Source organism: Cupressus sempervirens, chromosome 5, assembly GCF_028749045.1.
Source record: "Cupressus sempervirens isolate cs-2001-9-10 chromosome 5, ASM2874904v1, whole genome shotgun sequence".
NCBI classification, from domain to species: Eukaryota; Viridiplantae; Streptophyta; class Pinopsida; order Cupressales; family Cupressaceae; genus Cupressus; species Cupressus sempervirens.
Genome location: NC_143122.1, coordinates 296,483,418 through 296,510,993, shown reverse-complemented (window position 1 = coordinate 296,510,993; position 27,576 = coordinate 296,483,418). Strand labels below are relative to the sequence as shown.

The 27,576-nt window shown below is 37.4% G+C and overlaps 1 protein-coding gene across 10 annotated transcripts in view; it reads right to left on the bottom strand.

Moving 5' to 3' along the window:
• LOC149555741 (alpha-mannosidase-like) overlaps nucleotides 1-27,576 on the bottom strand; it is a 317,266-nt gene that overhangs the window by 180,456 nt on the left and 109,234 nt on the right. For 8 of the 10 annotated variants that reach the window (XM_089829886.1, XM_089829889.1, XM_089829887.1 and 5 more), the window contains exons 20-21: nucleotides 10,236-10,283; nucleotides 9,945-10,064 (exon numbers count right to left, since the gene is read on the bottom strand). The exons of the other annotated variants lie outside the window; for them this stretch is intronic. In XM_089829886.1, coding sequence (XP_089686012.1) covers nucleotides 9,945-10,064; nucleotides 10,236-10,283 — 168 coding nt within the window. The remainder of the gene's footprint in view (nucleotides 1-9,944; nucleotides 10,065-10,235; nucleotides 10,284-27,576) is intronic. 10 annotated transcript variants of the gene reach the window in all.

The window sequence follows — 27,576 nt, the reverse complement described above, 5'->3', positions numbered from 1 at the left end:
ACTTATGCTCCTCTAACAAGTGGCACCACCAAACATCATCAAGATAGCTTAAGAAGAGAGTATTTAATGTTTACTGTTGACATTTGGCATTGATCAATGATCAAGCAAGATATATTCATACTATGAAATGACTTAGTTTTGCAAATATGCACATTTATCTCTTTTTTTGTGAATATGTCATGTCCCTACTCTAGCTCAGTCTAACAGAGACATGTGAGTCAACTTATTATGGGGTCTTGTAGGCTGACAGGGTTGGATAGAGACCCAGTATGGTTATTCAGTGTTGGGGACTTGGTTTTCTGGTAGGTATTGATCAGTTGGGTGACGTTCCTTTTTTTTAGGAGGCAGTTCCTACATTTATGGGGTTCATTCCTACTTTTTAGGAGGTATGATCATGCCCAGGGTTGGGTTTCCATGAGATGACCCTTTGGGTTCAATTTCAGAGGGATAGGGCTTGTTTCCTAAATTTTAGGAGCATCCCTAGATTTTAGGGATGAGACTACAAGTGGATCTTTGATTTCCGACTTTAGTCACAGATAGGTGACAGGATGATTTTATGGTTTGTGATGTCAGTTGGACAGTTTGTGGCTATTTGGGTTATATTTTTAATATTTCTTAAGTTAGTGTTTAGTATTTAAATAAGGCTAAGTTAATAGCCATTTTGGAGTAATAAGGGAATTTTGGCCTCATCTAGATGCGTATCCCATGTTATGATAGCTCATTGGAAAGGTCTTGAAATTCTCTAAATCTTCTTCTTTGGTCTCAGGGCAATTCGGTGAGAGGATTTATTACTATGGTGGAAAAGGTCATTTTCTAGTGACGTGATCACTTTAAAATAAGATGTAATTCATTTTTATAGCCAACACCAATTGGGGATCACTTTAGGGTTCGAATTGCTTTGCAAGGGGTTATAAGGAGATGGGCACCATTTCTCATGATTATGCATATTTTTCAAACACTTCTTTTCAGATTTGCTTTGCTTGAGCGATTTACTTTTGGGATGCAAACCCCAGAGTAATTGCTGGCTGGGACGTAACCCTCAGCAGCATTGGGTATTGGTTTGTCAGTAGTTTCAACAGTATTCAGGAGGAAGGTAGACGCCACTTCAGCTTGGGCCTATAGTTTGTTTTGTTGGGCATGTTCTTTGGCATATAGAAGGTGAATTCTAGCAACCGTATACTGCCATTTCCTGCAGCCGTACTTGCAGCCGTACTCTGTCATTTGCAGCACTTGGATACATAGAAAAATTGATTACTCAACAGCAGAATCTTGCATCTTATCAGCCCATTTTCATCAGCCAGTTGTGGCGTCATTGTTAGAGGAAATGTACTGGATCTTTTATTTGGCTCTTTAATTCAGAGATCTGCTTGGTACGATTTGTATCAACTCTGACTTTACTGCATATTGTTATTTATTTTCAGACTCTTTTCTTTCCATTTGTTACTTCTCATTTCTATGTGGAATAATCATCAAAAACACAAAAACAAACAAACTCTTCTGCATTTCCGTCTAGTTCTACAAGAAAACATTAATAAACAGGAAAGAACAAAAATAGAATAAATCTACAGTAGATTTGCAGCAGAGATCCATTAGGGATCTTTCAGTGGTATCAAAGCTTACATCCTGCCAGCCTGTAGGGTTTGTGAGAAATTGTCAGAACAGATTTTGGCATCTGGGTATTGGATAAAAGTTTTTGATAAATCATTTCAGCATCTGGGTAGTCACTAGTTGGTGGATTGAATACAAATCTATGCATCTTGGTGGAGAAATACACAGATTCTACGAGCGCAGGAGAAACCAGTAGCAAGCAGAGGCCGCCAGAGACGCACAGATACCAACTATGGGTGAGGCACAGGGTGTTGCTGGCGACGGCATGCCTACAGAGGCAGAAGAAAGAGAGATGGTGCGGACCCTATTCACTGCTCAGCCTAGGATCGCTCAGGCTCTAGACAGGTTACAGGATACCTTGGAGCGTTTGGAGATGGGTGGACACAGAGGCAGGCAAAGTAGATCAGTTTCAGTGGCTGGTAGTCAGCGCAGCCATCAATCCCATTCTTCAGTTGGGAGCTCCCTCCATTCCAGTAGGAGGCATCGCCATCGTACACCTACTACGAATAGGCCATTGTTTCCCCAATTCATACCAGGTGAACGGCCAGCGCAGGTGGAACCACCAGAAGTGGGGTTTCAGGAGTCAGTTTTGACGGCCACAGCTAAGTGGAGAGCTCTACCTCCTGAGGTTAGGGACGTCTTCCCTCTTCCCCAGTATTGTACACAGCGTAGAGATACAACCAAGTTCAGGGGAGATCGTGGTAATAGACTACCACAACAGCAGCAGAATTATGACCTCAATAGAGCTACTGGGAAGATTACATTGGCCCCATATAATGGCTCAGGAGACACTAGTGCACGAGCTTGGGTCCACAAGTTGGACATATACCTTTCATTGAGGCCCATGCCTGAGTGTGAGGCTATTCAGTTTGCTGTGTTGCATTTAGAGGGGATTACCTATGATTGGTGGCACCATGGATTGGTCACCCAGGATCATGCCTCAGTTCACTCCTATGCTGAGTTCACCGAGCGACTCATTGCACGATTTGACCGTAACGATACAAAACTTTATTACAGGGAGTTGGCTCACATTAAACAAACTGGTCATGCAGAAGCCTATATTAATGAGTTCCAGCATATTGCAGTTATGGTACCGGATATGCCCCAGAAACATAGTGTGATGTTGTTCATTGAGGGTTTCTAGGATAGACTAAAAGGATTGGTACGTGCTTTCCAACCAGCTACTCTTAAGGAGGCTATTGATGTGACATTGAGATTGGATATTGTTCCCACTTCTTATCAGGCAGATAAGAAACCATTTAGAGATTCATGGCCTGCACAGAAGGCCAATACGACACAGAACAAAGGAGGGACCTCATCTAAAACTCCTTGGATGAATCAGGAGACGAGGAATGAATTGAGGAGGAAAAAGTTGTGTTTTTCCTGCAAAGAACCATGGGAACCAGGACACCGTTGCATGGGTAAAGGAAAGGTTCATTTGATTGAGGTGACTTCTGAGTTAGGAGATGAGGAGGTTCCTGATACTGATATTGAGGATAATACAGAGGATGTTGAGCATTTTCCGACACAGTTGGAGTTAGACACTGCTGAGCCTGTGGCATCAGCTAAAGTAGCTATGGCTACCTTCTCCAATTATCCTAAGTTTCATGCCTTCCGGTTGAAAGTTACACTTAAGGGTAAGCGGATCACAAGTTTGGTAGACACAGGTGCTATGCATAACTTTATTGATCAAAAATTAGTTGAGAGGCGTGGCTTACAGTACGAGGAGTTTGGTGGTTTTGGAGTGAAGGTGGCTGATGGTGCCATTTTGGGTTGTACCAAGCGGATTCCACAGCTTAGTATTCAGATGGGAGATTATACTTTGACTGATGACTTCTATGTGCTTCCCATAGAAGATTATGATGTGGTTTTGGGCATGCAGTGGTTACAGGGTATTGGGCGTTACATTATTGATCACCACCGTATGCAGTTAGAGTTTCTTTCTGGCGAGTAGAAGGTGATTTTGAGGGCAGCGTCAGATGGTGGACCCAGGGAGGTACTTAGCATAATGGAGAGTCAGTCTCTATTTGCTAAGCTTTCCAAATGTGAGTTTGGATTGGGGGAGGTGTTATATTTGGGTCATGTGATCAGTGCTGAGGGGGTGAAGGTGAATGAAGAGAAGACTCAGATGATTCAGAATTGGCCTGTCCCTCGGAACATTACTGAGTTACGAGGGTTCCTTGGATTGTGTGCTTATTATAGAATATTTGTGAAGGGTTTCTCACAGCTGGCAGCACCTTTGATAGATCTCACAAAGAAAGGATCATTCAGATGGACAGAACAAGCACAAGGGGTCTTTGATAGACTCAAGGAGGTTATGAGTACTTGCCCCATTTTGGCACTACCTGATTTCTCGCAGCCATTTGTCCTGGAGTATGATGTGTCGGGCTTGGGTATAGGAGCGGTGTTGATGCAAAATAGACACCCTATTGCCTATGAGAGCAGGAAGTTGCAAAACAATGAAAAGTTGTACTCTACCTATGATAAAGAAATGTTGGCTATTATGCATGCGTTAGCCAAGTTCAGACAGTATCCTGTTGGCAGTAAATTTGTGGTGAGAACAGACCATAACAGTCTAAAGTATTTCCTAAATCAAACAGAGCTCAATGATCGACAATAAAAATGGGTTAGCCAAATTCAGGTTTATGACTTTGATATCGAATTCATAAAGGGGAAGAATAATACTATGGCTGATGCACTCTCTAGGAAACCTTCATTGGGTGCCCTATGTTCATTGAGCGAGATTTCAGTAGATTAGAAGGCTCAACTTTTAGTTGAATACTCCAAAGATCAGCATGCTTGTGAGATTATGGAGGGATTGATAGTGGATGACAGATACAGTGTGGTAGATGATATTATCTACTATAAAGACAGGGTTTACCTTGTTCCGGGTTCTCAGTTGAAGGAACAAATTTTGCATGCTCTCCATGATATTCCTACAGCCGGAAACCCAGAATATGGTAAGACTTATAGGGCGGTACGTGAGAGATTCTCTTGGAAGGGTCTCAAAGATGATGTTTTACGCCATGTCCGTGAGTGTATGACTTGTCAGCAGAACAAGTCGGAGCATACCTACCCAGCGAGATTATTGCAGCCCTTGCCTATATCGGAACAGAAGTGGACAGGGATCTCCATGGATTTCATTACAGGTCTCCCTCGAGTTCAGGGGAAAGATTGCATCTATGTTGTTGTGGATAGGCTAATGAAGTATGCCCACTTCTTTCCATTTGCATTAGATTTTACAGCATCGCAGGTGGCTGAGTTGTTATTCAGGGAGGTGTTTAGACTTCATGGTCTTCCCAAGACCATTGTGAGTGATAGGGACAGCAGATTCATGAGTTCCTTCTGGCAGGAACTTTTTACACTAGCCGGTACTTTGTTAACACCTAGTACTAGTTACCACCCTCAAACGGATGGGCAGACAGAAATAGTTAACAAATGGGTTGAGGGATATTTGCGTAACTATGTGTCAAAGCAGCAAAGAGCATGGGTGCATTGGCTGCATTTGGGCAAGTATTGTTATAATACTACGCATCATATGTCCATTGGCATGACGCCTTTCAAAGCTCTCTATGGATATAAGGCATTATCTTTCACTGATTTGGCATTTGGTGACAGTAGAGTTCCCTTGGCTCGGGATTGGTTACAAGAGAACCAGGATGTCATGAGATCTCTTAGGGAGAATTTGCAGCAGGCCCAAAATCAGCAAAAGATGTATGCTGATAGGCACAGGATTGAGAGGGCATTTGAGGTGGATGATATGGTCTTTCTGCGTTTACAACCATATCGGCAGAGCACCCTAAAAAGGGGGGGAGCTGAGAAGCTCAAACCACATTTTTATGGTCCATACAAGATACTCAGGCGAGTGGGAGAGGTTGCATATGAGGTTGAGTTACCAAATGGCAGCAAAGGTCATAATGTATTTCATGTATCTTTCACTGATTTGGCATTTGGTGACAGTAGAGTTCCCTTGGCTCGGGATTGGTTACAAGAGAACCAGGATGTCATGAGATCTCTTAGGGAGAATTTGCAGCAGGCCCAAAATCAGCAAAAGATGTATGCTGATAGGCACAGGATTGAGAGGGCATTTGAGGTGGATGATATGGTCTTTCTGCGTTTACAACCATATCGGCAGAGCACCCTAAAAAGGGGGGGAGCTGAGAAGCTCAAACCACATTTTTATGGTCCATACAAGATACTCAGGCGAGTGGGAGAGGTTGCATATGAGGTTGAGTTACCAAATGGCAGCAAAGTTCATAATGTATTTCATGTATCTTGCCTGAAAAAGGCCCTTGGATAGCATATTATAGTTTCACCTAAATTACCTCCTATCGATGAGGAAGGTAAATTGATTTTGGTCCCTGATGAGATTCTTGAGGTGAGGGAACGGCGGCTGAGAAGCCAGGTGATTTGAGAGTATTTGGTTCGATGGAGAGATCTTTCCATAGAGGATGCCACCTGGGAGGGTGAGAGCATTTTATAGCATCCTGCATTACAGTTGCTTGTGGGAAAGCATCTCCGAGAGGGGAGGACTGTCATGTCCCCACTCTAGCTCAGTCTAATAGAGACATGTGAGTCAGCTTATTATGGGGTCTTGTAGGCTAACAGGGTTGGATAGAGACCCAGTATGGTTATTCAGTGTTGGGGACTTGGTTTTCTGGTGGGTATTGATCAGTTGGGTGGCGTTCCTTGTTTTTAGGAGGCAGTTCCTACATTTATGGGGTTCATTCCTACTTTTTAGGAGGTATGATCATGCCCAGGGCTGGGTTTCCATGAGATGACCCTTTGGGTTCAGTTTCAGAGGGATAGGGCTTGTTTCCTAAATTTTAGGAGCATCCCTAGATTTTAGGGATGAGACTGCTAGTGGATCCTTGATTTCCAACTTAGTCACAGACAGGTGACAGGATGATTTTATGGTTTGTGATGTCAGTTGGGCAGTTTGTGGCTTGGGTTATATTTTTAATATTTCCTAAGTTAGTGTTTAATATTTAAATAAGGCTAAGTTAATAGCCATTTTGGAGTAATAAGAGAATTTTGGCCTCATCTAGATGCGTATCCCATGTTATGATAGCTCGTTGGAAAGGTCTTGAAATTCTCTAAATCTTCCTCTTTGGTCTCAGGGCAATTCGGTGAGCGGATTTATTACTATGGTGGAAAAGGTCATTTTCTAGTGACATGGTCACTTTAAAATAAGATTTAATTCATTTTTATAGCCAACGCCAATTGGGGGTCACTTTAGGGTTCAAATTGCTTTGCAAGGGGTTATAAGGAGATGGGCGCCATTTCTCATGATTATGCATATTTTTCAAACACTTCTTTTCAGATTTGCTCTGCTTGAGCGATTTGCTTTTGGGACGCAAACCCCAGGGTAATTGCTGGTTGGGACGTAACCCTCAGCAGCATTGGGTATTGGTTTGTCAGTAGTTTCAACAGTATTTAGGAGGAAGGTAGACGCCACTTCAGCTTGGGCCTACAGTTTGTTTTGTTGGGCATGTTCTTTGGCGTATAGAAGGTGAATTCTAGCAGCCGTACACTGCCATTTCTTGCAGCCGTACTTGCAGCCATACTCTGTCATTTGCAGCACTTGGATACATAGAAAAATTGATTACTCAACAGCAGAATCTTGCATCTTATCAGCCCATTTTCATCAGCCAGTTGTGGCGTCATTGTTAGAGGAAATGTACTGGATCTTTTATTTGGCTCTTTAATTCAGAGATCTGCTTGGTACGATTTGTATCAACTCTGACTTTACTGCATATTGTTATTTATTTTCATACTCTTTTCTTGCCATTTGTTACTTCTCATTTCTATGTGGAATAATCATAAAAAACACAAAAACAAACAAACTCTTCTGCATTTCCGTCTAGTTCTACAAGAAAACATTAATAAACAGGAAAAAACAAAAATAAAATAAATCTACAGCAGATTTGCAGCAGAGATCCATCAGGGATCTTTCAGAATATATATATATATATACTCATGAACCCACCCATGAACCCAAATGGAAATTTTTTTGCCCGAACTTGAATCTAAATATGATATTTTTGGATAATTCTCCACAAATAACTGTCTTGTGCAATAAAGATAACCAAATATCTATAAGCTACCATGTTGAATCTTCCCAAAATAGAATTCACATACTTTTTGTAGTTCAACCAAAGATTCTGTCTATCTTTATCCTTTCTTGTCTCCATTCCCATGATATACATGGTTGTCCCTAGATCTTTCATCTCAAACTATCTTGAAAACTAAGATTTCAAAAATCAAATTCTTACCATTCCCAAACAAAAACATATCATCAACATATGAAGCGATAATGAGAATGTGATCATTATCAATCTTGATATAAACATAGCGATCTAATTTCAATCTTAGAAATCCCAAACTTAAGACAAAGAAATCAAGCTTTTGGTACTACATCCCAGGAAATCGTTTCAGACCATATAAAAACTTTTTCAACTTGCAGACCAGACGTTTTTCTTCTTTTACAATGTAATGCTTAGGTTATGACATGTAAATTTCTTTCTCAACTCATCACGAAGGAGAGATATCTTCACATCAATCTTCTCAACTTCTAAATCGGAAGTTGTAGCAAGTGACAATAAGAACTCAATAGATGCTAACTTTGTTAGAAACAAAGGTTTGGTTAGCACTTGGATGAGTTGTTTATGTGTTGTGTTGATGACAGGTTTTGTCATTGATGATAACATATGTTTATGTGACCATGACAGACAGAGATTTTGTATATCACAAGGTGATTGTTGGCACAACAAAGTTGGCATATGACAAGTTAGGCTAAATGAGCTTAGATTTGTGTAAGGATGAGTATAGATATCATATCTATGTTCCTTGGATTTTATGTTGAGTTCTGGATAAGTTTTAGTATGTTTGGTGAAGATTGACAACAAACCAATGTACAGGAATTAATATCAAAGACAAATTTGTAGCATATTTGTTGTATCTTATTCGTGAAATCGAATTAATGTCAGCAAGCTTGGGTTGTAGTAGAAAACTTGTTCGTGCAATTATGTCTGTGGTAGCAAGGCTTAGAGATCATTTTGGAAATGACATTGTTATGTAACATAGAGTATATTTATCAGTAGCCTACAGTGTTGAGGGAGAGTTTATTGTTAAATTGTCAGATGTAATATTGTATTGTAACATACGGGAACCTTATTGTAATATTTGTAATGATACTTATCAAAGCATGTATTCCTTAGCATGGTCCTATGTAATTAGTTGTACATTGGAGAAGCCTTAACAAGCCGACCTTATTAATTATTTGTGAGGGTATAAAGGAAAGTTGTTTTCCTTGGTTGGGATGTATCACGTACCATGTATGTAATGTATATGGTTAGTTCATGCACAATTGAATGTTGAATGATCAGAGTAGAGAATAGATTGAGTTGGTTGATTGTGGTGAGTTTCAAAGGAACCTTTTTCGTAAAGTAAGTTGAAGTTTAGTCAATTCATTGATTTGGATATGTTATCCTAAAGATTGTTCTTCATTTTCGTTGAAGCATTTAGGCAATGGGTCTATTTGTTTCTTTATCAACCTTTAACAAGGTTAGAACTTTCTAACAAGGGTTCAAGATCTCCTAACAAGGATTTGTCCTCTAACAAGGACTGTTGTACCGAATGTACTATAATTGGCTCTTAACAAGGTCAAATCCTTTCACAAGGAACTTATATATTAGTACACTATATTGTGAGTAGCATCCCTAGTGGGTTTTTCCCTTCAATCAAGGGTCTCCCTAGTTAACAAATCATTGTGTTATGGTATACATTTTTCTCTTGTTGTGCATCATTGTTTTAATTGTTGGAGTGGAGATTTATAAGTTTCAAGTTGAGATTTATTCATCACAACTGATTCACCCCTTCCCCACTCTCTCCCTAAGTTGTGTGTGCACTTTAATTCTTGACAAACTTCACAACAAGATATCTCACCATGATCAATTGCCTCTAGTTGGGAGTAACCTCTCATGACCAACCTTCCTTTATGATTCTCAACACTGCCATCAGGAGAAAACTTCTTCTTGAACACCCATTTGCAACCAACATGTTTACATCTGGCAAGGAAAGTTACCAATGCCCACACCCATTGTTAATATTTTATTTTCAATATTTGCACCCTGTTTCCATGCATGACAAGGTTAATACCATATGTTTTGTTGTATTAGTTTTAAAAAATTGGTAAAACTTTTATTTATGATGAAGATTATAAAATAAATGTATAATTCAGGATAGCTATAGATACAACACCCTTACTTTTATTTATGATGAAGATTATAAAATAAATGTATAATTCAGGATAGCTATAGATACAAAACCCTTACCCTCTTTATAAAATCTCTTCCATTAGAGTCTGTGTAGAAAACTTTGTTGGTGGCCATGTTTGCTGTCATTTGAGTGATCACTTCTTTTCCAACACCATCATCTACTGGGATAGGACCAATCTAGGAAAAAAAATGTATCTGTTTTAATAGGATTTCTCAGTAGTTTCTTGAGAATGTGGGTGTTGGACTAATGTAAACTACAGCAGCAACCATCACAGTTACTGCACACCATATTATCAAACAACATAGAAAATTTTCATTAAACATAAATTTTCCTGGATTATATCTTACAGTGAATTCCACTTCGGCATGTTCCTTGTCCTTGTAAAGTCTGGTAACCTACAGCACCTCAATTTCAAGAGAATATTTGTATAAAACTTGGATGTTTCAAAAATATATTTAAATCTCTATAAATAACGATGATGCTTTTTAAGAGAATAATCAGACAGTGGTAAGAATTTTATCTTGCAGTCTTGCTATGGACTGTGAAGGCTTTTGAACATACAAAATTGTGAAAATCAATTTCAGCATCCTCAGACTAATTTGACAACAATATAGAACAAGTATTAAGAACTGAGAAGAAAGGGACACTGTGACACTGATATTAGTGTTACATGATTTAAACTAGTTGAAACCTATTCTTGAATTGACAGATTGAGTGTTTTTATGGTATAGATTAAAGTACTCTTTCTGTTTCATGAACTTAGTGTATTTGATCATTCATGGCTAAGTTTTAAGTTAACTAGAATCATTTGATGACTACATAACCTTTAGTTTATAAGTTTATATCTTATATACTTCTTGGGATGTGTTAGTCAATGGGATCACTTAATTGCAGCCGCTTCTATTAAGTTAATTATAAAACTATGAATACAAATTTCATAAGGTCAAAGACATGCTAAAATGATTGTATCACTGTATTAAGGGAAATTAAAGAATCAGAGGTGGGTTGTGTAGAGTTTAAGTGGCAGGCTGCCCCTTTTTAATTTGCTCATTGTTGGTAGCATAATTTATTTACAGTCTGAATGCAACAGATTAGAGTTCTATCAGACATTCTTAAAGTAAATATTTATAATGCTTCTTTTGGTTTGAAACTTGATTCTTTATAATAGTCAATTATACAGCAGAATGTGTTTGAAGGTCCTCTGAGTTTTCTGGTCATGAAAACTGATGCACAAGCGTCCAGGGGTGTGGGGCAATCCAGCATCATTCACAAACATTGTTATTTTAATTTTATATTTAGGTAAGGTGTTTTAAAAAAATGCAAGCTGTAGACCTAAATTTGATCATTGATATTTGATCAAATTAATCATCATAATCCCCTTCTTTTATGGTCATAGTATTAATTAAATAATTTAATTATTTGATTAATGTCCCTTTGTCTTCTATAGTCCTAGTTAAACTAATTCATTTAATTTATCTATATTTCTTGATCCTATTTAATTAGATAAACTTCTAATTTTAATTGATTAAATGATCATTCTCATTTTCCTCTATTTTGAGTTTAGATCAATTCAAATTTCCTAAAACTCCCATCCACTTACGCATTCCTACCAAGCCTGTTTGCATCACTAATCCCCCCATTAAATTAAATAAACCCATGTATTTACTTAATCAATCTCTTTCGTCCACTTGGAATTAAAAAGTTTCGGATGCTCTGCGGATTCACATAAGGTCATGTTTTAGGTTGTAGGTTTTTGGTTTTTTTTTCTTTTGTCGCTTGACTCTATTGCCCAATGGAGTGGAGAAAGGCACTTAGAGAACCGAATTCTATGTCACTCTTTGTTTCTAAGGACAAATGAGTAACATTCCCCAAACAAAGCCAGTTGTTGCCCTACATTTTGTCACCACAAAATGTAGGTAACAGTATGAAACTTTTTCAAATTAGTTTCACATTTCTCTAAGTTGAATTTATTATTTAATTGGCTAATGTTGATCAATCAATTAACTCCAATTCATGTAACAAATTCTTTTATTGAAGGCTTTCATCAAGTCTTTTTCATTTTTCTGTTTGTTGAGCCTATACTTGATTTTTGAGGCCTTCAACTTCTTTTTCTTCATTTTTTGAGTGCATGTTTGTTGGTTTTTAGTCCTTTGATTTTGCTCAAGTCATTGTTTTTTATTTTCCCTTCGATTTCATCTATCTTAGAGCTTAGTCGAAGTTGGCAATCAAAAGATATGACCAATTTAGTGCCCAAAAAGTGGACATTTTTGATGCAACTGCACGAATTAAAAATATCATGTTATATTTTTAATTTGACGTACACTTATTGAAAAATATAACTTAAATTCACTTTATGTTATGTTTTTAAGTTACTTTATCATCTAAATTTTTCACTTAAAGTAACTATAGTGCACCTTATGTTATATTTTTAAGTTGAGTTGCTTTTTGATTTTCCACTAAAGTGACTATATTAGCGATTTAGTATGATTTAATTTTTTATTTTTAAATCAAATGCTCTAGCAAATATTACTTTTAAAATGATATTTGCACTTTATATTTTAATATGATAGTGTAAATATTGTTTGTGGCCCAGTTAAGTAATATTTTATCAAAAATCAAATTAACATGTGCCTAATTCATCACTTAAGTTGTTTTCAACATGTCCTCAAGCATATTTCATTAAAAAAATGCAAAAAAGGTGCGATTTTGAAAGGAAATGCATGCAAGTGCATGAAAAATATGCTATGACATCAAAAAGGTGTGAATTACATGTTATATGTAATCACACCTAAAAGGTGTGTTTGGAGTTAGAAGGCATATTTTAAAGCATGTAATTGCACCAAAAAGGTGCATTTTGGCTAAAGGAGGCTCATTGCAAGTTTTTAAAACATGTAAAGGCATCTAAAAGGTGTGTTTTGACCTTCAATGCATATTTAAAACATGCACTCACACCTAAAAGGTGCGATTTGCTTTCAAAAGCATGCATTTGCTTCCCTAGAACTCGTTTTTGAAAGTTGAGAGCAAACTGTCATGTCCTCATTTTAGCTGACATCGTTTAGCCTACCAAATCAGTCTATCACAGGCTCTCGTAAACTGGTGATGATGTGGAGAGAGCCGACCAGCAACTATTTGGCAGTATTTTGTCCTTACAGTTGATTAGTGATTTGGGCCTATGTTTGTTATAAAGTAAAGTTACTTTATTCGGGCCCAGTTTTATAATTTGATGTTGAGATGCACTTTTTATTATAAAGTAATATTTTATAAGAGTGCACTTTATTTCATAAGAATATTTGGATGCTTCTAGAATGTTTAAGTGACTTCTAGAGGAAGCTACTGAAAAGTGAATAAATAGACTCTATGGGTCTTGCATTTGATCATCCAGTTTGTATATTCTCCCTTGACATCAGATTGTGATTCAGTCACGTAGTCTATTATGGAGCCAACTAGTTTCAGATAGTCACTAGGTCTTTGGGAACAGAGTCTCCCTTGGATTCGCATAACTGAGGGGATGAGATATCCTTTGAAGGGTTGCACATTTAGAGGTGATACTACAGTCACTTCAGCTAGGGCATCATTGGGCCTAAGACCATTTTCAACATTTTAGTATTTCAAGAGGCATTTTGGAAAATTTGCAAGGAAGTATATTTTCAGATTTGGGGTGACTTTGGCTTGGGTGTTGGCATCTTCAACATTGGTAAAAATTATTACAGCCATCTACAATCAAGTTCTTCACTTCTCATTTGGCATTTGGCATTTTTTTGAGAAATGTTTGTTTTCAGCTGAGTACAAAATATAGCTTCAGCACTTTACTATTTTACATTGTACTTGTCTTTGTTTGCCATTTGGTATTATTGGTATCAAAGGAAGGCTAGGATCTTGCAAGTGAAAGAGTATTGTAATTTTTAGACTATCTATATTGCCAACCTAGGGTTTGATGATCATATTATTGGCTGAAATATGTATGGCATTGTTGCAAATTGTTGATATATGAATGGCATATGGTTTTGAGCAATTTCCTATGTTTAGCATTTACTTTCAATAGTAGTCTTCAATTGCATACCAAGTGTTTGACAAAATTTCTCAGTTCAGCATTAGAGGTTTTTAATGGCTTGTTGGTAGGGGTCACTACAGTGGTATCAAAGTGGTTTTCTTGCCATTCTGTTGGGTAAGAGCCATCTTGTATGAGTGATCAGCACTCTACTTTATCCAGAATGGACAGGTATAGTACAGAGTCTCAGAGGACACAATCTTGGATAGTTGATAGACAAAGGAGGAAGATCCAGAGTCCGAACAGTAGAAAGGATGGTTATTTAGACATTTGAGATGAACTTAGAAAAATAAGTCATGACATGTCTGAATAGTTGGTTAAGCAACACCGTATGATGAATGACATGCTATTCTACCCAGCTAAGGTGGATAAGTTGACTGGATTTCTATTGGGCAGATCTTCTCACAGGGCAGATGACAAAATTACCAGGAACTTGCATGAGGAGTTCGAGAAACTAGCTTACAGCCAAGCAAAGGTCTCAGATTCTACTCTGCCACAAGAGGTAGTGGTAAAGGATATTACACAAATTGATAGTAACGATCAACTTGATACTCAAGTTGAGACAGTTGTATACAGGTTGCCAGAGGGTGATGTCACAGGTACTCGGGTTGGTTTAGTTACGACAGGTAATGACTACAGCGTAGAGGGTTCAAATGATGATTTTGAGGATGTTGTTGTGCACAATGGTGAGATACCTCGTAGAGATGAGCAGACATTGAGTATTCATGACTTTGCTGAGAGGGAGTAACAGACACATTTGGATGCTTTGTCACATGAGATTGAGACTGGTAGTACTTCGCATGATTTGTCCAGCTAGCTGAAGGTGAGCAAAGACAGTATTGTGACTTCACTATCTCATCATGACAGGATGTGGCATATGATAGAGGATCACATCCAAATGATTCAGTTACAGGGTAGACATAAGGGAGTTCAAGAAGAATCTTCTTGTGTTGACTTACAGGCGATTAGGGAAGGAATGGGAACGATGAAGTTGAGTTATTTACATCTTCTATCAGATCGTGACCATCTTCTTAGCCTTGCTGGTGACTATTTAGATGCCTTGAGGAGGAAGGTGAAGGAAGTTGACAGGCTTTCTCGCAAGCTTAAGGACACTCGAGCTTTCTTGGTGAATACTCCATTGGCATTACAGGACTTGGAAAGAGATGGGAATGACCATGGCATGGAGTTGAGTTTAGTATCATCTTGCACCCTTGATACTCAGCTTCCTGCGATAGGCGGATCATATGTGATAGTTGATAATGTTTTGAGTTCATCTTGCATTCACATCCAGGATACAAGGACAGTGTTAGACAAGTATGTGGAGTTAGTTGGTATTAGTCATATTACTCAGGTGAGGAGTTTCCTTGAGTTACTAGCTGATTCTAGTTTTCAGATATGGACTCGAGATTGTTATATTGGCGTTTGGGATTCAGTTGATTAGAGATCTTTATCACTTTTGGTAGCAGTGATTGTTTGGGTGCTATCATGGAATTGATTAGCTGATTGCACAGTGTTGTCCTTTCTTGTGCTAGCAGCTTGTCCGATGTTGGTATTAGTTTTTATACACGGGTGTTGGGCTTTGTTCATATATTCAGTCGAACATTCTTGCTGGAATGTGTTGATGATCTTTCATATTTGGCAGTGTTTACAGATGAGTCCCAGAATCATATTGGCATTGATGAATTCCATGAGGATGCAATGGGCAGTTTTGAGGACTTAGTTTCCTTGGTAGTTTCTTTTGGTACAGAGGAATTGGGCAGCGGTGTTACGGTTATTGATACTTCGTATGTTGATATGAGTTTTGGAGTTGATTCACAAGATGTGGATGGTAATACTCTAAAGACCAGTAACTTTGAGGATACTCCTTTGGAAAGTGTGTCAGAGAAGGTTTGTAGGAGAAAGTCTAGCCAACGCCATCATGTGTCTAGTCAGTTGAGAATTAGTGAGCGAGACATTGCTATCGCTTGCCAGTATTTCAATGCTGCTCGTTAGTTGTTAGCATTTATGGATGGGGTTCTCCTACTAGTGATGAGCAAGGAGGCAGTTATCTTTTCTTGACAAAGATCCACTCTTTATGGGAGGCTATTCGGATTCTGAGACAGAATTATACTGCAGTTGGTAGCCGACCGAGATTATCTTATCGAGTGGGGGAGTACAACATAAAATGCATTATTGGCCAAGGAAGATGAGGTGAGTGAGCTTACTCAGCTGCTCGAGGTGACTTCTGAGATTCTTGAGAGTACACAGTTGACTTTTGAGGAGTCACAGTTTCATTTGGCTAAGGTGACCATGGAGCTAGAACGACTACAGTCTTTACCAGATTCTATACAGTCACAGGCTGTGGTGTCTGGTGATCCAAGGATGTCCATGGTCGAGATTGTCAAAGACAGTGGAGATGGGAATGCATCCATCCTTGATATTGACATTGGCATATCGAGTCTATTTCCACTAGAGTCAGGTTCAGTTGAGTTGGGTGCTGCAGCAGACTGTTGTGGTATGCCTGACATGGTGATGGCCTCTACTATTGATGGCATGGAGACTAGGGATGTTGTGTCAGAGATCATGTGTGATGTTGGCGAGCCAGCAATTGACATGGTTCCTACTAGTGATACTACTCCCTTGGCGATGTATTCGGAGGTAGTAGTCAATTCCATCTTGGTTAGTGATCGGTTGCAATTAGTTTCATCTGGATTGCAGTCTAAGCCACTGACTGAGATTGGCACATTCTATCAGCATTATACTGTGAGGTATGCTCATCAATTTACCTTCGATGACCATGTTGATGAGATGATATGGAGATGTACTTTGGTTCCTAGTGCTTGTCATCAGTTATGGGACGGTTTGACACCACAAGATGAGAGTTGTGATGGGCATGACATGGCGATAGGTTCTGCGGTTGACAGCTTGATAGTACATGACTTAGAGCAGGAGTTTGGGAGTGATGCTTCAACGGTTGTTATTGATTCTACTCCTTTGCCTATGTCATCTCCTAACTTAACTGGTGATCAGTTGCAGTGGGTTGTATCACCTGTGCATGGTGACTTGTCGACTAAGGCTGGCTCTTTTAATCAGCATTATACCGTGGGGTATGTTCATCAGTTTGCATTTGGTCCATGTGTTGAGGAGTTGATGGCAGGCAGATTTGGTTTGGGTTCTATTTTTTGTTGTTTATCTTGTGATGTCTTTTCGCCATCAGCGGTGCATGGGAGTTATGGTTATGAGACAGTGGCTGGTGATTTGTAGAGTTGTGCTAATTGCAGTAGGTGTACAGTGTGTGGATTCTCCGAACTTGGTACAGTTTCATTCGAGAGTGTTCACCATTGTAACAGAGTTGGATTGTACAACCCGCATAGGTCAATGGGATGCGTCAATGGTATTTACTGTGTTGGCAATTTGGGATGTCCACTCTACTTGAGTTCTGATATTTTGGGAGTTTGTGTCTCGTGGGTTCCTGACTATGGCAGTAGTGGATTTGAAGTTCAGTTGAGCAGTGATTCATGCTTCATTCATGGATTCTTCTTGGTTATATTGCAGAGGATATTGCGGGAGCCTACGTTGATTGACAGTAGTATAGTACATGACTATATTTGGGATCTAGGTGGGTTGATTGTTTTATTGTTCATTCATTGCTTGGGGACAAGCAATTTTAGAATGGTAGGCAGATTTGGTTTGGGTTCTATTTCTTGTTGTTTTTCTTGTGATGTCTTTTCGCCATCAGCCGTGCATGGGAGTTATGGCTATGAGACAGTGGTCAGTGATTTGTAGAGTTGTGCTAATTGCAGTAGGTGTACAGTGTATGGATTCTCCGCACTTGGTACAGTTTCATTCGAGAGTGTTCACCATTGTAACAGAGTTGGATTGTACAACCCACATAGGTCAGTGGGATGTGTCGATGGTATTTACTGTTTTGGCAATTTGGGATGTCCACTCTACTTGGGTTCTGATATTTTGGGAGTTTGTGTCTTGTGGGTTCCTGACTATGGCAGTAGTGGATTTGAAGTTCAGTTGAGCAGTAATTCACGCTTCATTCATGGATTCTTCTTGGTTATATTGCAGAGGATATTGCGGGAGCCTACGTTGATTGACAGTAGTATAGTACATGACTATATTTGGGATCTAGGTGGGTTGATTGGTTTATTGTTCATTCATTGCTTGGGGACAAGCAATTTTAGGAAGGGCGGACTGTTATGTCCTCATTTTGGCTGACATCGTTTAGCACGCCAGATCAGTCTATCACAGGCTCTCGTAGACTGGTGATGATGTGGAGAGAGTCGATCAAGGACTATTTGGCAGTATTTTGTCCTTACAGTTGATTAGTGATTTGGGCCTACATTTGTTATAAAGTAAAGTTACTTTATTCGGGCCCAGTTTTATAATTTGATGTTGAGATGCACTTTCTATTATAAAGTAATATTTTATAAAAGTGCACTTTATTTCATAAGAATATTTGAATGCTTCTAGAATGTTTAAGTGAGGAAGCTACTGAAAAGTGAATAAATAGACCCTATGGGTCTTGCATTTGATCATCCAATTTGTATTTTCTCCCTTGACATCAGATTGTGATTCAGTCACATAGTCTATTATGGAGCCAAGTGGTTTTAGATAGTCACTAGGTCTTTGGGAACGCAGTCTCCCTTGGATTCGCATAACTGAGGGGGTGAGATATCCTCTGAAGGGTTGCACATTTGGAGTTGATACTACAGTCACTTCAGCTAGGGCATCATTGGGCCTAAGGCCATTTTCAACATTTCAGCATTTCAAGAGGCATTTTTAGCAGGGTCGAAATTATAGGTCATTTTTAGCAAGTCTGAAATTATAGGAAGCCATTTTTAACAGATCCGAAATTTTAGGAGGCTTTTTTCAGCAGACCAGAAATTAGGCATTTTTAGCAAGGCAAAAATTATAGGAGGTCGTTTTTAGAAGGTCCGAAATTAAAGGAAGCCATTTTTAGCAGATCCGAAATTTTAGGAGGCTTTTTTCAGCAGATCCGAAATTATAGGAGGGCATTTTCTGAGGACTACTCATTTTCAGTCATAGACTGATTGCAAGACATCTTTAGAAGGCTTAATTGTGGTGGAGAAAAGATTTATAGCTGCTGGTTCATTTTTACTACAAGTCTGATCCAATTTTCAGAATTTCAGGATAGGGCTTTGGAACCACATTTTTGTTCATATCTTTCTCATTACTCAGCATATCATTCTAGTTATTTTTCCATCAGATTTCTATTATTGAGGAGATAAAGATAGGTGTATTTTGGAGTTCCAAAATGCCATGATTTATTTTTAAGGAATTTTTCAAAACTCCTAGACATTTTCGAAAATTTGCAAGGAAGTACATTTTCAGATTTGGGGTGACTTTGGCTTGGGTGTTGGCATCTTCAACATTGGTAAAAATTATTACAACCATCTACAATCAGGTTCTTCACTTCTCATTTGGCATTTGGCATATTTTCTGAAAAATATTTGTTTTCAGCTGAGTACAAAATATAGCTTCAGCACTTTACTATTTTACATTGTACTTGTCTTTGTTTGCCATTTGGCATTATTGGTATCAAAGGAAGGCTAGGATCTTGCAAGTGAAAGAGTATTGTAATTCTTAGACTATCTATATTGCCAACCTAGGGTTTGATGATCATATTATTGGCTGAAATATGTACGGCATTGTTGCAAATTGTTGATATATGAATGGCATATGGTTTTGAGCAATTTCCTATGTTCAGCATTTACTTTTAGTAGTAGTCTTCAGTTGCATGCCAAGTGTTTGACAAAATTTCTCAGTTCAGCATTAGAGGTTTTTAGTGGCCTATTGGTAGGGGTCACTACACAAACATCCATGCACTTGCCCTCCTAGAACCTATTTTTGATTGGAACCTTCAAATTTCTTCAAACCAAATCAAGGAGATCTCTATAGGGTCACTTTTGCATTTGAAGGTGTTCTCATGCATCTAACATTGCATTTCCATGCAAAAAATGTCTTTTTTATCTTATTTTAGGGCATGTTTTGAAAAAAGGCCCAGATTTTGCCATTGTTAGCTTACATTTTTGCATTTTGAAGAAGCATTGGGTGGTATGAATCCTTGTCTTGGTCATTGAAAAACACATTTTTGCTCCTCAATGACAAAACAACTGATGAAAGTGCAGATTTGAATCATGTTTTTCTCCAAAAACGTCCCATTTTCTTGCATTGAATGAAAATGTTGGAGTTGGGAGGATTTTTAGGGCACTTTTTTGGGATTGGGCATGAAAAATGCCTCATTTTCTGCACATTACGAATTCCTCTTTGCAAGGTTGAAGAAGTCCAAGTTGTTTGAAGATTTTTAAATTTGGAGTTTCTTTCTCCTTCATGTTCTGCATATAATCATCAAGTGGACATTTTCTTTCTTGCTAATTAATTTCATGCTTATCTTGCTGATTTTATGAATGTTTTAGCTTGATGCTTTACACTTGTTGATTGAGATGCCATGGAAAGTGCATTTTTCCTTCGAAAATGATGAAATGGATCATTTTCATGTTTTTTATTTTTTCCCAAACTCCAAATTCAAATTTGCATATTGAAGTAGCTTGTTTGTTGACATGTTTGAGTCTTTTGCCAAAGGTACATTTTTCTTTTGTGTTTTGCTTGTTTGCATTTCGGCTTTTCTTCATTTTGAAGAAATTGCAACTTCTTTCTCAAGAACTTGAGCACATTCCATTTCACTCCACCTTCCATTTCATCATTTCATTTCATTTCCATCTTTCCATGTCACAACACTTCACATCTCATTCTTCACATGTGATTACATGTATTTTCATCCATCATCCGCACTTACATGTAATCTCATTCTCCATTTTCATTTTACTCATCTCACTTTCCACACCCAATTGCACATCATGAATACATGAAAAGTCTTTTACATTTAATTGCACCTTGAGAACCCATTTTTGACTAAAGGTCACTTTTAAAAGGTCAAAAAATGCATGTGCATGTTTTTCCATGTACTTGGACTTCACCTTTCCTCATAAGACGTCTATAAAAGCTCACTTCGGTTCAAGGAACATTGCATTCATTCCCTCCATATGCACTCACATTTCATGAGGAAAATACATGTAATTTCACTTTCCTTGTCATAACGCATTTCATCTCATCCTTCACACACATGTACATGTAAACTCATTCTCCATCCACATTCACATGTCATCTCACTTTCCATTACTTATTACATGTTGCATTTACATGTAATCTACTTTCCGTGCAATGACATCTTGAAAGCCCAAGTTACTTTTTAAAGTCAAGAATTTTCATTCACATACATTCCCATGCTTTCCACCTTCATGTTTCAAAGCATATCCATCTCTTTCATTCCTACTTCATAAACCATTTTTCATCTTCTGCATATGTATGATATCTCTTTTTGATATCATCTCATTACATCCTTGAAGTGTCTAAACCATACTTCAAATCAACTTTTATGGCAATATCCTGTGATGATGTGTTCACATTTTGGAATTTTTGTGTTGCAACGCAAGCACAAGAGATGCCCTCACCATCAAAATCTAAAGGAAAAATGAAATACCAATTTGATAAAGAGTTCGCTCATGCAACTCAATCTCACGGCACGTCCAAAGATCAAACATGTGGACATGGTTGATTTCCTGCGAAGGGTAGAAGCTCTTATTACTCATGAAATGAAACGCATCAAAAGGAGTCATATTCACTTGGTGTTTGTTTCCCATGTCTTCCCTAGAACCAGATTTTGTTCTTGGATGTGCAAAACATTTCAGTCCAAAGTCAAAGACAATCAAGAATGTTGATGGCAATGTTATTGTAAGCCTTGATCCAAAGGTTATTGAGCAGATTTTCAAAGTGCTGCAGAATGTAGTGCATAGATCTGACTAAAAAGTCATCTTTGGAGATATGGAATGAGAATAAGGGAAATTATCAAAATTATGTAAATCTATATTGGTTGGATTCCAAGAGAAACAACTTCTCAAGATGGCCAAAGACCATTCACAGATCTAATTTCAAGTAGAAGTACAAAGACCTTATTATCTTTCTTAGCAGGATATGTGGTCTCAAGGATTCTAATGATTTTGAACCTTGGATGTATAAGTTCATTTTCCAAATCATGGATAATAAGGAACATATCTTTTGGGGAGAACTAATCAGCACTGCACTTTGTTAGCAGTTGCTCAATGTAGGGACTTCAATAACTTTCTAGATGAATTCCTTCCTTGTTTATATTGCTACTGTCGTGGGATCTTTTTCTAGACTCTCAACTAAAGTAGATCGTCTTCAAACTCCAATTTCAGATTACAATGATTAGATTACTCTAGCTAATAGTAAGTACCATTACGGAAGACTTCAAGATGATTTCGTTGGCCATTTCCAGTGTCTATTTGATAGACAATTGTCCATCAAAAAAGTATATGATGAAGTTTGGGAGAAGGTAAATCAATATGGTTGTATCTTTATCTAGTTTCCAACCTTTACTTACTTAAAAGGAGAGCCATATACCTTACCTAGGTATGCTACTGAGAGGATCATTTTAATGGAATTGGCCAAACAACTCATGGAAATTCAATTTGTTAATGTTTGGTAGCTTCTGTCGGATAACTCTATGGTTATTCATATATAAGAGATATATTATTATGTGAGATATGAGCTTATTATTTGAGATATATATATATAACATAATTAAGTTTGTATTATTAATTATATGTTTATTGAATAAACATGTCTATTCATTCACCCATGCTCAATATAAATGAGAGGATGTTGCATATGGAAAACATATACCTTGAACAGGCAATGCAAGTACATTTGCAACGATCCGAGAAACATCAACACAATCTAATCAACATGCTTTGCATAGGCCAGGTTTTGGTATTTCTTCTGCCAAACCCCTGGTAATGGGTAATTATATGATTAATTTTGTACACAAAGCAAAAACTATGGAAGTAGAACTTCAGTCGATAACATTAAAGAGATTCAAAGCTAGATTTGACTTTGATTATAGAGAAATGAATTCTTAAATCAAGAGGGCCTTTACACATGTTCATTGTATCAAAGATGTTTGGATTGACATGCGGACAAAATTGGATATAATGAAAATGGACTACTGCAGATTGACTTTGCAACAGATCATATTGATCTTCACATGCTTGAGATCTAGTCAGATTTTCAAATCAAAGATGATGGCAATATTCTTGATCCAAAATTTCATCAAGTTGGTCTTGATAAAAGATGCCCTTTCCCTATTCAATGGCAGAAAAAGGAAGGAATGGCTATCCTTAATAGGTTTAATCCATTTTGGCAAACACCAACAAGTGGTTGAAAATTAAAGGCCTAAAAAGGGTTAATCTGAAATTGAGTTTGAATTGTGGAAGTTTTGGTCCTCCTGGAAGGAAGTCGCAATTGGATATTACAGGTAAAGATGGCGCTTCTTCTTATGATGTGAAGAAATCTCTCAAATTCAAGTTAAAGGGTGGAAAGGGACTTAAATCATCTCAGATCCCTGAACGAATTCAAGAGTCACAAGAAGAGTCACAGGAAGAATCAAATGAAGAACTTGATGAAGAAGATGAGGAAGAAGTAGGGGAAGTTATGATCATATATCCCCCAAGACCCGCACAAACTCATGAACCATCCATGAAGGAAGCACCTTTTTTGGATGAGATAGATGATGATGTGGATTTATTTTCCACTATTTTCACACCTCCCATCCCGACTTCAGAAGTCAATACATTGGCTCTTCCTATATCTTCAGCAGCTCCTCCCATTTTAACAAATCAACAATATGAGCATTTAGGAAATGTGTTCGAGGATTTTCCAACTCTTACAAAGGGTCAAGTTTCTCAACTTGATACATCCTTAACAAGTTTTGAATTGTTCATGATAGAATCCTCTTGTCATGTACCTATGAATTCAGCTATGCAAATTGAATCTTGCTCAGTTACGACGGAGATACAATCAGGATCAATGCCAATGGTCTCCACTGTACCTACTTCCATAGATGAAAGTTTTAGCTTGCCTACATGGTTAAGAAGGATCACAATGAAGAGAAGCAAAGTGGTCGTACCCCCAAATAACCTTCTTGTAAAGAAAACTAAGTCCAAATCTTTGAAAGATAAGATTGTTTCAAGGATTTTAGTTGATTCAGAAAAAATCAAGTTTGTAGAGATTGTTGAGCCACTAGTGGAAAAACTTATTAAAGAACTTATCCACCCTGATTACAAGTTCACCAAGGTAGAGATCAAAAAGCAGTCACGACTTAGTTGCTTACAGGATGCTCAAGATGCTCTTGCCAATGTATCAAAGAGCAACCATGAATTACGGGAAAAGAAAAATCAGTTCAAATATGAGGTTGCTCACTTAAATGAAATTATTCGGCAAAAATCTTCTCAAAATGTTTTTGTTGTGTTTGTGACATCCATGGAGAAAAGGATAGTTGAAATTGCCAAGTCGTGGGTAGGAGAAGTCATTTCTAAAGGAGTCCAAGCTAGTACAGATACAGTTAAAGTCCTTAGACGTATCAAAGACATGGATGAAATGGAACAAGATTTGATTTCCTCTTTGACTCAAGAAGCTGATGATTTGAAAGGGATTTGTAATGACTGGGATAAGATTGTTAAGTTTGATCTAGATGTTATGGTTTCATGTGACATTCTCCCATCTTGTGAAATATTTTTTAGATATCAAAGACTTATGGGCCACAAAGAAGAAACATTGAGAAAATTGATAATAAAGTTACAAGCAGCCCTTGGAGATTGTTAGGCAATAGAAATAGGGATCACATGTAATTTAAAGAAAATGAGATGTCAAATTCTTAATGAACATGGTAATCTAATTGCAATTGAAAGCATGACTTCAGAATATATAATCACGGTCAATACAGATTTAGATTCTGAAGATTTTGATTCTCACAAAATGAACAAAATTGCTTCGCATAGATCTTTGGCAAAACACTTGCAAGATTCTCTGGTGGAAAATTCTAAGTTTGTGCAATCAGCATATGCAGATGCAATAAGGATAGAGGCAATATCAAAGACAATGGAGATTTCTCATCTTCCTACAATGCGTGATGTTATCATCAAATTCATGGCATTAAAGAACAATCTTTAAGACTGTTATTTTGTTTTTATTTCTATTTGTAGATCAAAGAGGATGCATTGCATGAAAAGATGTAATTACATGTAATGCAAGTTGCATGTACAGTTGCATGTAACCCAATAATTTCTCTTTTAATTAGACTAGGTCAATGTTGCGAGTTGCATGTGCAGTTGCATGTAACCCAATAATTTCTCTTTTAATTAGACTAGGTCAATGTTGTGAGTTGCATGTGCAGTTGCATGTAACCCAATAATTTCTCTTTTAGTTAGAATAGGTCAATGTTGGTTGAGTTGCTCCCATTTTTTCCTCCATCTTTTCCTCAACTACTTTGCTCCTTCACCTTTTATTGTATGCAAGAGAACTCTAGAGAAATTGTGCCAGCAAAACTTTCATCGTGTAGTATTTTTTGATAGAAAAGTGAATACAAAGGAGAAATTGAAACTAAACTTTGATTGAGTGTAATTTTTACTTGTGTGAATTAGAAGCTTTGTCTATGATTTGCATATGTTATCTTTGATTCATGTGATCTTGTGTTCTTGATAATTGAGTGTAGAAGCAATTGGAGCCAGAGCCTTGACTAAGAACAATTGTAGAGATAAATAGAATAGAACCTTTGTCTATAGCTCATATCTATTTTTTGATTCACAAAATAATTAGGATATCTTTACTTTTGGAATTCTTTGTGGCCTATTAGTAAAGCTTATTCATATAGAATTATGACCGGACTTAGAGCCAAATCAGTACATTTTCAGCTAGTCTTTGAGTTACTGTTGGTTTATCGGTATCACCATTTTCAGCTTTTTGATAGAAATGTAGTTAGAGATTTCACCCTGCCCATTACTTGCTCCACGGGTAAGTGGATTCTTTCTTGAGTGCTAAAAGGAAAGAATATTAGTAACACCCTATACAAAATCTCTCAACTTCTTGCTTAGCTTGAGTTGATCAAGGAATGGTGAGAAGGGGGTGCTTTTCCTTTAAGGTAGGAGAGACTCTATCTCACACGCTATGGCTGGTCATCCTATTTTGCGATTGGAATTTTACCCAAAACTGTCGGTTGCAAAATATCCACCTAACATAGTACTCATGGAAAATGCCGAACTTTAAGTTGAAAACAATTGAAAGAGAAAACTATTTGTTTCCATTTTGATGTTTGCTAGCTTTAGTCGAATAATACTATGAAAATATATAATTATGTATGAGATATAATTTATATATAATTATTATGTTTGAGATATAAGTTTTTTATTATATGAAAAAAATTAATATAATATATATATATATATATATATATATATATATATAATCATATTAATTACATTATAATGAGTAGACATGTCCCTTATGGGAAATGTCTATTCTTGGCTCATATTTCAAATATAAAAAAAAGAGGTTGCTGCCATTTGAAACACATATACCTTACAAGCAATGCAATTACATCTGCAAGCAATCCTCAAAATACAGCATGGTATCAAACTAGAAGAATTAGCTATGTGTTGAAGATGAACAAATATGAGAACTATTACAGTGATGGAAACGAGTGTCATTTGATTTAGAGGATTTGATCTGTAATATTGATGAGTTTTTGAGGTCCTATTCTTTATAGAGATCCTTCATTGTGATGAGGTGTTGACTTTATTTATGTTGGGTGCAGAAGGAAACTATTGTATATCCTGATGTAAACTAGGGTCACACCTAATGATTCACTATGGACATATTCATGATAGAAGTCATATACTACTGCTGTCAAACTCTAATGACCTTTCCATGTTTTATTTTCAAAAGGTCTCTTTACAAAAGAAGAAGAAAAAAAACAAAGGACGATTAGACATTTAGATTTTAATCCTTATCATCTCCCTTAGCAATTGTTGGCTCTCTACAAGTGGATACAATTCCATAGTGTAGTCTATTTTTTGTGCAAGTTTTTTAAAACTGACAACGCCTACGGTCTCCGTGATAGATTCTAATCGCAAGAATTAACGGGTTTAGAAAAAAAAAAAAAAAAGGTGTAACAACTACCATTAGCTTTTTTTTTTTCCAATCTGTTAGTAAGGAGTATTGTATTCGACAGTTTTTTCTTTTCTTATAGATTGTTCTAACATATCAATGCAGCACAATTATATTGCATAGAGGCTCCGAGAGAATAAAATTAGTCTTTTTTGCATCTCCATTGCCATTAAGAAAAAAATGCATTGGCATCGTTGTATTGGATGACTTAGGATATATTAATCGATATTTGCAAGAGCTTCTCCGGGATTAAATATAAGTGTTTGCACAATCGACGGGCTTGTGATTCAGAAATGTCTGATGATGGTGATAATGCATTAACTTTGACAAATGAATAATGAATTCCTCACGGTTTCATATGATCTGAGCTCTTCTTCTTCCCGTCACATTTTGTTGACCGCTGTAAAATTTGATAGCCTAGTATCTTGGTTGTAGACAATGAACAATTCAGTCAGTTATTTAGCCGATTAGTGAAGACCAACTGTCAGCAGGGAAATTAAATAAAGTTAAGATTTAGTCAATTCGAGGTTGCCAATGACCGGACTGTC